The 9,538-nt window shown below is 42.3% G+C and overlaps 2 protein-coding genes across 2 annotated transcripts in view; one reads left to right on the forward strand and one right to left on the reverse strand.

Annotated features, from left to right (window-relative positions):
* Positions 1–9,538, forward strand: part of ACACA (acetyl-CoA carboxylase alpha) — a 284,020-nt gene that overhangs the window by 11,589 nt on the left and 262,893 nt on the right. The gene's annotated exons all lie outside the window — the stretch shown is intronic.
* The window catches only part of CUNH17orf78 (chromosome unknown C17orf78 homolog), a 17,254-nt gene continuing 15,124 nt past the window's right edge, over positions 7,409–9,538 (reverse strand). Inside the window, 1 exon segment of the mRNA XM_007464909.1 lies at positions 7,409–7,590. Within this exon segment, the coding sequence (XP_007464971.1) occupies positions 7,409–7,590 (182 nt within the window).

Genomic DNA, 9,538 nt, shown 5'->3' on the forward strand with positions numbered 1-9,538 from the left:
GAGTGAGGAGAGATGAAACTGGAGAGGGGGCAGGCTAGACTAGCGAGGGCCTTGACAGTCTTTTAACATTTTTTTTATTGTGGTTTAGTTGATTAACATTGGCAATCATATTAAGCATTTTGGGTTTTGTCCTGATAGCAGTAGGAAGTCACTGATGTTTTTTTAGCAGAAGAGTAAGAAGATCTAATTTGCATTGGGGAAAACTCATTCTGGCTGCAGGGTGGAGAACTGTGTGCAGATTGAAGCAAGGTAGGAGAGTCGCTGCGGGGAGACAGATTCAGGGGCTGTGGTAGTTCAGACCTGTGAGATGCTCCCTGGCCTACCTGTTTCCCAGAGTTACTTTAGCAGGAGACAAAACTTTTATTCTTACTGTACATAGTAGATGTGCATTATGTATTAGCTCTTATTATTATCTACAGTTAGAGATAAAAGGCTTAAAATTAATCCACCAGGAAGAACGAGTATGTTGGAGTGAAAGGATTTCATGGAAAGTATAGATATGGGAATCAGATGATTTCCTTTAGGTGGGAAGGAGGGAGCTAAAAGGGTAAACAGTGATACCACAGCAAAAAGGAGAGGAGGCCAGACAGAAATCTCTAATGTGATGCTGCTCTGGCACATGGGCTGTCTGTTCTGCCAAAGTTCATCTTCCCTGTGCTTAGACAAATAAATATGTTAGGCAAAGGTACTTTATGGCTTACTCTGGAGAGCTGGAAAATAGGCCCAGGAGTTTAGATATTGCTACAGGTTGCACTTCTTTTCAACACCATGGAGTCATTATAAATGCTTAGGAAAGCAATATCTGAATAAATCACTCTGAAATTAAACCTGTGCATTACTTAGCTGGTTTAATTTCAGAGTAAGACAATAACAGATACTAGCAGTTTTTTGAGAGCTGCTCATTTCTCTTCCTGCCATAAAGAATTGAATAGGGTTGGAACAGGCTGACAACCCAGCTACCTTATTTTGTCACGTATGTGTTGACAAAGCAGAGTCCTTCAAGGTGGGAGTCCTTGAAGTCCTTCTAAGGAATATGTTCAGTTTCCTGGGACTTTGAAACATAAGTCCAGTAGCTTTTTAGCCATAGAAGTCAAAATGAAAACAGAATCTTGGAGCCAGACGGCAGTCCCAGAGCCTCAGAGCCTGGCAGGTGTTTATGTGTAAATCAGCTTTGAGGAATACGTTTTATATTAGAAATATACTTTTGATAGTAAATGTTTCAAAGACAGAGGATTAGTATTCAGGAATATCGCCAGGAATACAGGACTTCTACAACTCAATAAAAAAGGCTAACAACACAATAGAAAAAAAGGGAGAGGTTATAAGCAAGCAAGAGAAAACCTGAAGGCAAATAGATACATAGAAAGATGCTCAACCTCACCATTAAGCAGGAAAATGCACATGGGAACAACAATGACTCACTGCTTCATAGCCATCAGACTGGCAAAAATTGTGAAGTCTGAGATTTCCAAGTTAGGGAGGAGGTGGAACTGTAGGGACTCTCTTTACTGCTGGTGAGAATGTATTTGCTACAACCAATTTGGAGGACTATATGCAGTCTAGCAAAGTTGATGGTGTGTGTACCCTCCTACCCTCCTACTCCTTGGCATATGTCCTAGACATAGACATGTCCAAAAAAGTTCATTGTAGAAGAAATAAACTGCTGATATTATCATATGTATAGTTTATAAGTCTTCAAAGTAGTGTCTCTCATGTTGGATGTTTGATTCCTCAAGAGAGCAATAAAGACTTCACCCTATAACCTGTGCTGTTTATTCTTCTCCAGTACATTAGGGAGCAGAAGTGACCTAAATAAGTCCTTGGCGAGTCTTGTGGGCATCATCTTATTCTGTGGAGGCCATGACAGTATACCCCTAAACATGTTCTTTGCCACCCTATTTCAAGTATTAGAAAATAGACTTTAAAATAGGACAAAATTTGGCTGCTATGAATTATTTTTTTCCTTTGGGGCAGTATTAGAGGCTTCACATTTGTTTATATTTAATTATTTATATGCACTGCTTTTTTCAGAGGATGACTTTAGCAACTTTAGCCACTGGGTGGCGCAAATTCGTAAGAGTCTGGTGAAAGTTTTTGTACTACAGACGGAGGTGCATCAAGTAAGGGAGGGTCAGCCTGTGAAAAGCCTTCTGGAGATTGAGATTTATGTTCTATAGACATGGATTCAAGGAGTGCAAATTAAGAGACATTTTTTGTATTGGATCACTGGCAAGTCGGGTCAGTGAAAAAGGGAAAGAAAAAGAAGGAAAGGAAAAAGAAAAGCGTTGGGGAAAAAAAAGCATTGGAATAAGGAGAAGGAAGAGAAAGATGAAGAGACAAAGAAACATAAGAGAAAAGAATAAGTCTAGAGAGATGAATTCAAGTGTTACCAACAATTGCAGGTTGGGCCCTCATTGGTTTGCATGCACCCGGTAACCAATAGCAACTTTGATGTAAAAGTAAAGGTTACCTCATTTTCTTCTAGAAAGTCAGATATGCTACCCTCAGCTATCCATTTAGTGGTGTGACATCGTCAGTAATTTCTTTGAATGTCTACTATGAGCATGGTGCTTTGTTGAATACAAAGTAATGTATAGAAATAAAAGTTAACACAGACGGGACAGGCTTCAAGCAGAAGAACTAGGAAGTATACATAAAAAGAGCAACTTGAGGCAGCATGAGGGTCAGGTGTGAACTCTGGGAAAGAAATCCTTTCTGAGAATGCAGGGGAAGAGTGGAGGCAGGAGGGGAGGTTCAGAGTGTAAGGGGAGGAAGGCCCGTAAGACCATCAACCTGAACAGGGCAAAACAGAGAAGGGCTCCTGACTGCTAGTCCTAAGTACACATAGCAACTCTTGCTTGGAAAATGGCTAGTTTGGGACATAATGTAGGAAAAGTGCTCTAGGTCAGAATCTACTGGACTGTGCTTAAAGAGTCTCCAAAATAAGAGGGAGGGAGGGGTGGGGAGAAAAACGTGTAGGGCCAGAACCACCTTAGGTCCCTCTCTGGTTAGTAACCCCTTGCACTAGCCTGGGTGTGCAGAGAAAGAGGGATGCTGGCAGCCTGCTCAGGCCTGTCAGAGACCCAGAGAGGCCTAGGTCACTTTGATTGTTTTTTTAAATTTAATTTATTTCTTTTTGGCTGTGTTGGGTCTTCGTTGCTGCGCGCGGGCTTTCTCTAGTTGCGGCGAGCAGGAGCTACTCTTCCTTATGGTGCGCGGGCTTCTCACTGCGATGCTTCTCTTGTTGTGGAGCACGGGCTCTAGGCACATGGGCTCAGTAGTTGTGGCTCGCGGGCTTAGTTGCTCCACGGCATGTGGGGTCTTCCCAGACCAGGGCTCGAACCCGTGTCCCCTGCATTGGCAGGTGGATTCCTAACCACTGTGCCACCAGGGAAGCCCAGTCACTTTGATTGTTGAAATCACAGGTAGATCTTAAAAAATGAAGAGATGGCAAAAGAGAAATATAAAATTGTTATTTTAAGTGCCTCCTTTGAATAAAGTCATGCTTTTAACACATGCACAAATACAACTGTTTACTGAATGTCATTTTGCAATACCATCAGAAGTTTAAATTGCAGGTGTCTGTGAATGTGCTTTCTCTGCCCTAAGCAACTACCTCCTTTAATCTTTGGGCCTATCAAAAAGTACTGGGGTGACTCAGACTCTTAAAAAAGGTAGAATGACTTTCAGTCCTCTCCAGCCTAAGACTTGAAAAAAACACAACTTCATACTTGTGCTAACTGGAAATATGGTAGTAATATACTAGCCAAAAGAGGGAGACAGGTTTAAAATGGTATGAAGAGTATGGTGGTGTTTGTGTAACATATGTATCTTTCTTATGTATATATGTATATATTTATAATCTGTAAAGAGATGCACCAAAGTGTTAGTAGTGGTTATCTCTGGGAAGAAGGATTAGCTATCATTTTTTTCTTTTATTCTTTTTACTTTCCAGTATTTTCTAAACATTTTGATAATGAGGATGTACTTTAATAATCAGAAACACAATGTGTGGTAACTTAGTGAGAAAGAATTTGCAGTTAAAAACCTTGCTGACTAGTCACTTCCCAGAGGAATAATCGGCTCCCCATAGAAATGGCGTTTTATCAAGTTGAGTCTATAGCTCAGTCTATAGTGGTGACAGGGAGTATTGTGCCCTGCTGTGAAGTGATCTGCAGAGAACGGACTGCAGAGGACACGAGGCGGGACAAGCTGGGACGAAGTGAGAGAGTAGCATTGTCATATATACACTACCAAATGTAAAATGGATGGCTAGTGGGAAGCTGCTGCATAGCACAGGAAGATCAGCTCAATGCTTTGTGACGACCTGGAGGGGTGGGATAGGGAGGGTGGGAGGGAGGCTCAAGAGGGAGGGGATATGGGGATATATGTATACATGTAGCTGATTCACTTTGTTGTACAGCAGAAACTAACAACATTGTAAAGCATTTATACTCCAATAAAGATGAATGAATAAATAAATAAATAAATACAGAGGATGCCTATAGGGGAAAAAAAGAATAAAGGTCACTTCCCAAGGTCCACGTGGGAGTTCGCCCTTCTCTTCCGCTTTCTCTCTTATCTTTTAGTTTTCAAAGATCTCCACTGGTAAGAGAATACGATATTCAAAATTGTTAACTGATTAGGGAGTCAGAAAATCCTCAAAGGGACCTTGCTTTGTGGCTGGGGAAACAAGTCCTCAAAGCAAAATAAACAATTTCCATTCCATTGGTGAATCTCTATAAAGAAAAGTCACCGTACATGTTACCCAAATTATATTCTTGCAGTAGAGCTAATGAGTGTAGACTCTGCAACAGGTTTTATCTCCTGTTTCTGGATTAAAAGAAAGGACATTCTCTGGTGGATAAAGCCTGGGAAGGTGGGGATGAATGTAGGTATCAGTCCTAGACCAAGAGCTTTAAGTATGGAATGTTTTTAATCATCCTCCCTAGTGGTCTTGAGAAGGAGCGGGGGTTTTTCCCCCTATTTCATGGTTAGACTGAGCCACAGATGGCAGGATAAACTGGAGGTGATGCAGTGAATCAGTGGAGGGTGATACTCATTTATTCAAATGCCAGCCTCAGTGGTCTTTCCTCTCCGACTAACATATTTTCAAAGTGTGCTCTGTGGAACTTTAGGGCACCTAGAGGATCTCTAGGGCTTCCTTGAAAACTATCATCATCCATGCTTGGTTCCATCTCTTCTAGGGTCAGCTTGAATATCAAATCAGGGCTTAAGGCTAGATGTTGTACCTTTTTGGACAGTACTTAAAGTGAAAGACAGGAGGATATGATTTGTATATGTTGTTGTTGTTACCAGAGAATTAAGAAAACAATTACTTAGGAATAGGCACATTTCACCAAAATGAAATGGAATGGTTTCAGACGCATGAAAAGAATCAGAACAACACCCTTCGTATCCTTCATGCCAGTCCCTTTTTCACTGAAGCTCTATTTTAAGGTCAGCTGTTTCATGCCACCATCATAATAAAAACATTTCCAAAATGCAGTTTTTAGAACACAGGTTTGAGTAGTAATTTTGAATTTGTAAGATTAGTTGGGGACTTCCCTGGTGGCGCAGTGGTTAAGAATCCGCCTTCCAATGCAGGAAACGTGGGTTCAAGCCCTGGTCTGGAAAGATCCCACATGCCGTGGAGCAACTAAGCCCGTGCCCCACAGCTACCGAGCCTGCGCTCTAGAGCCCACGAGCCACAACTACTGAGCCTGCGTGCCTAGAGCCCATGCTCTGCAACGAGAAGCCACCATGGTGAGAAGCCTGTGCACCGCAATGAAGACCCAATGCAGCCAAAAATAAAAAATAATTAATTAATTAATTAATTAAAAAAAAGATTAGTTGTTGCAAAAATTCATTGTTAGGTAATACTCAATTAGCTTAACATTGAAAGTATTGATATATTAGTTGACAGTTTTTTACCTAACATGTTTAGAAAATTTCGCAAGTAAGACAATTTATAATGGTAAAAACAAGTAGAATATTTTTGATACACAAAATAGATTGTAGATGTCTCGTTTCATTGTCAAAAGTCATATGCATTGTAATCCATAGTTTTGAGTTCTATGAAAAATTACAATGTATAAATAAAAATCTAATTTCATAATAAATTCTATAAACTGAGGCTTTCTTAAACTATCTCTTAGCTGAGGTAAGGGAAAGGAAGAAACCACAGCTAAGAAATACAGTAAAATATTGCATTGAGTATTAAAATAAAAACCAGCTGTTTCACTTTCTCACCAAACTCATTTAAGTAAGTCAGACTTGACTTACAGCCATGCGTCTGTGAGAAAGAGCACATAATCATGTTGCTCTGGAATCCTTGTTCAGAATGTCTGCAGCTCACTGTGATGATAAAGGTATAATATCAGACCAACTTTAGGAATTCTGGATTATCAGCAGACCATGTCTGGATCCTATTTGATTTTTTTTTTTTTTTGCGATACGCGGGCCTCTCGCTGTTGTGGCCTCTCCCGTTGCAGAGCACAGGCTCCGGACGCGCAGGCTCAGCGGCCATGGCTCACGGGCCCAGCCGCTCCGCGGCATGTGGGATCTTCCCAGAACGGGGCACGAACCCGTGGCTCCTGCATCGGCAGGCAGACTCCCAACCACTGCGCCACCAGGGAAGCCCCCTATTTGATTTTGTTTGTTTGTTTGTTTGTTTTTGTCTCTTGGCTGCGCTGCACTGCTTGCAGGATCTCAGTTCCCAGACCAGGGATTGAACCCAGGCCACAGCAGTGAAAGTGCCGAGTCCTAACTACTAGATCACCAGGGAATTCCCAGTCTGGATCCTATTTGTACGCAGTCCCTAAGTGCCTTGGGGATGAGTCACGAGGAGGACTTTTGGAACGCTTAGGGTCAGGTTCCCTTTCCCAGTGTGTGGAGGGCTGCATGTAGTGGCAGAGGCTAAGTCATAAAGCCCTATGAAGGCCAGCCTGGGAAAACAGGAGCCCCACCCTCAGCTGACTGAGAGCCAGTGCGCGTGAGGTCAGCAGAGACGACAATCGAGGACTTGGTGAATGTGCCACACCAAGGGCTGCTTTGCTTAGTTCCTTGGAGGCTGTGTTTAAACCTTTTGTCAAAGAGAGTAATGGGTCCATTCATAGTGCTTAGAGGGAAGACTTTTTGTTTTCATTTGATGGGGTGAAAAAAAGATCCATTTTTTGTGGGATTACCAAGTGAATTTCAGAGGCTTGTGGCTAAGTCAGTAGCAAAGGCATGAGAGTAACTCTGGAGCCCAGGCTTCCCTCTCATTGGCCTGGCATTACTGTCTGATCGTAATGTCCCTGCTGAAGATATGAGGGTAAGATTAGCAAGAATCTGCCCATACTGATTAATAGTAGGGAGAAGACAATGTAGTATCTTTCATTCAGTGTGTGAGGCAGAGCAGAACTTTTCAGAAGTATGTCTCGTGGGGCAGGAGCAAGGGAGATGGATGAGCAGTGCTGCGGCGGGTGATGGGGTCCTCGGGGGCTCCCCGCACGTGCCTCTTCCGCAACCTTGGCCCTTTGGGATTTGAGACCTGCAGGGTAACAGCAAGGTCAGCGTCCTCCTGAAGCCTCGAGGCACTGGAGACCCCTAGAGGCAGAAGGCTGTGTTACAAGCCCCCGGCCTTGAGGCGCAGGCGAGGTTCTTGCCTGGAGAATGCTGAGGAGTGGCTGGAACCTTTGTTAAAACACTTACCTCCGAGTGGATGAAAGGCTCTTGCTGCTCCAGCCAGGAGTCAGGACTCTGCCTCTGAGGTGGGAGAGCCAACTTCAGAACACTCGTCAAGAAGAGACCTCCCAGCCCCACATAATGTCAAACGGCGAAAATCTCCCAGAGATCTCCATCTCAACACCAGCACCCAGCTTCACTCAACGACCAGCAAGCTACAGTGCTGGACAACCTATGCCAACCATATAGCAAAACAGGAACACAACCCCACCCACTAGCAGAGAGGCTGCCTAAAATCATAATAAGTCCACAGACACCCCAAAACACACCACCAGACGTGGACCTGCCCACTAGAGAGACAAGATCTAGCCTCATACACCACAACACAGGCACTAGTCCCCTCCACCAGGAAGCCTACACAACCCACTGAACCAACCTTAGCCACTGGAGACAGACATCAAAAACAACGGGAGCTACGAACTTGCAGCCTGCAAAAAGGTGAACCCAATCACAGTAAGATAAGCAAAATGAGAAGACAGAAAAACACACAGCAGATGAAGGAGCAAGATAAAAACCCACCAGACCTAACAAATGAAGAGGAAATAGGCAGTCTACCTGAAAAAGAGTTCAGAATAATGATAGTAAAGATGATCCAAAATCTTGGAAATAGAATGGACAAAATGCAAGAAGCAGTTAACAAGGACCTAGAAGAAATAAAGATGAAACAGACAATGATGAACAACACAATAAATGAAATGAAAAATACTCTAGATGGGATCAATAGCAGAATAAATGAGGCAGAAGAACGGATAAGTGACCTGGAAGATAAAATAGTGGAAATAACTACTGCAGAGCAGAATAAAGAAAAAAGAATGAAAAGAACTGAGGACAGTCTCAGAGACCTCTGGGACAACATTAAACGCACCAACATTCGAATTATAGGGGTTCCAGAAGAAGAAGAGAAAAAGAAAGGGACTGAGAAAATATTTGAAGAGATTATAGTTGAAAACTTCCCTAATATGGGAAAGGAAATCGTTAATCAAGTCCAGGAAGCACAGAGAGTCCCATACAGGATAAATTCAAGGAGAAATACGCCAAGACACATATTAATCAAACTGTCAAAAACTAAATACAAAGAAAGCATATTAAAAGCAGCAAGGGAAAAACAACAAATAACACACAAGGGAATCCCCATAAGGTTAACAGCTGATCTCTCAGCAGAAACTCTACAAGCCAGAAGGGAGTGGCAGGACATACTGAAAGTGATGAAGGAGAAAAACCTGCAACCAAGATTACTCTACCCAGCAAGGATCTCATTCAGATTTGATGGAGAAATTAAAACCTTTACAGACAAGCAAAAGCTGAGAGAGTTCAGCACCACCAAACCAGCTTTACAACAAATGCTAAAGGAACTGCTCTAGACAAAAACACAAGAGAAGGAAAAGTCCTATAATAACGAACCCAAAACAATTTAGAAAATGGGAATAGGAACATACATATCGATAATTACCTTAAATGTAAATGGACTAAATGCTCCCACCAAAAGACACAGATTGGCTGAATGGATACAAAAACAAGACCCATATATATGCTGTCTACAAGAGACCCACTTCAGACCTAGAGACACATACAGACTGAAAGTAAGGGGATGGAAAAAGATATTCCATGCAAATGGAAACCAAAAGAAAGCTGGAGTAGCAATTCTCATATCAGACAAAATAGACTTTAAAATAAGGACTATCAGAAGAGACAAAGAAGGACACTACATAATGATTAAGGGATCGATCCAAGAAGAAGATATAACAATTGTAAATACTTATGCCCCCAACATAGGAGCACCTCAATACATAAGGCAAATACTAACAACCAT

This window comes from Lipotes vexillifer, unplaced genomic scaffold (genome assembly GCF_000442215.2).
Source record: "Lipotes vexillifer unplaced genomic scaffold, Lipotes_vexillifer_v1.1 scaffold788, whole genome shotgun sequence".
Taxonomy (NCBI): Eukaryota; Metazoa; Chordata; class Mammalia; order Artiodactyla; family Lipotidae; genus Lipotes; species Lipotes vexillifer.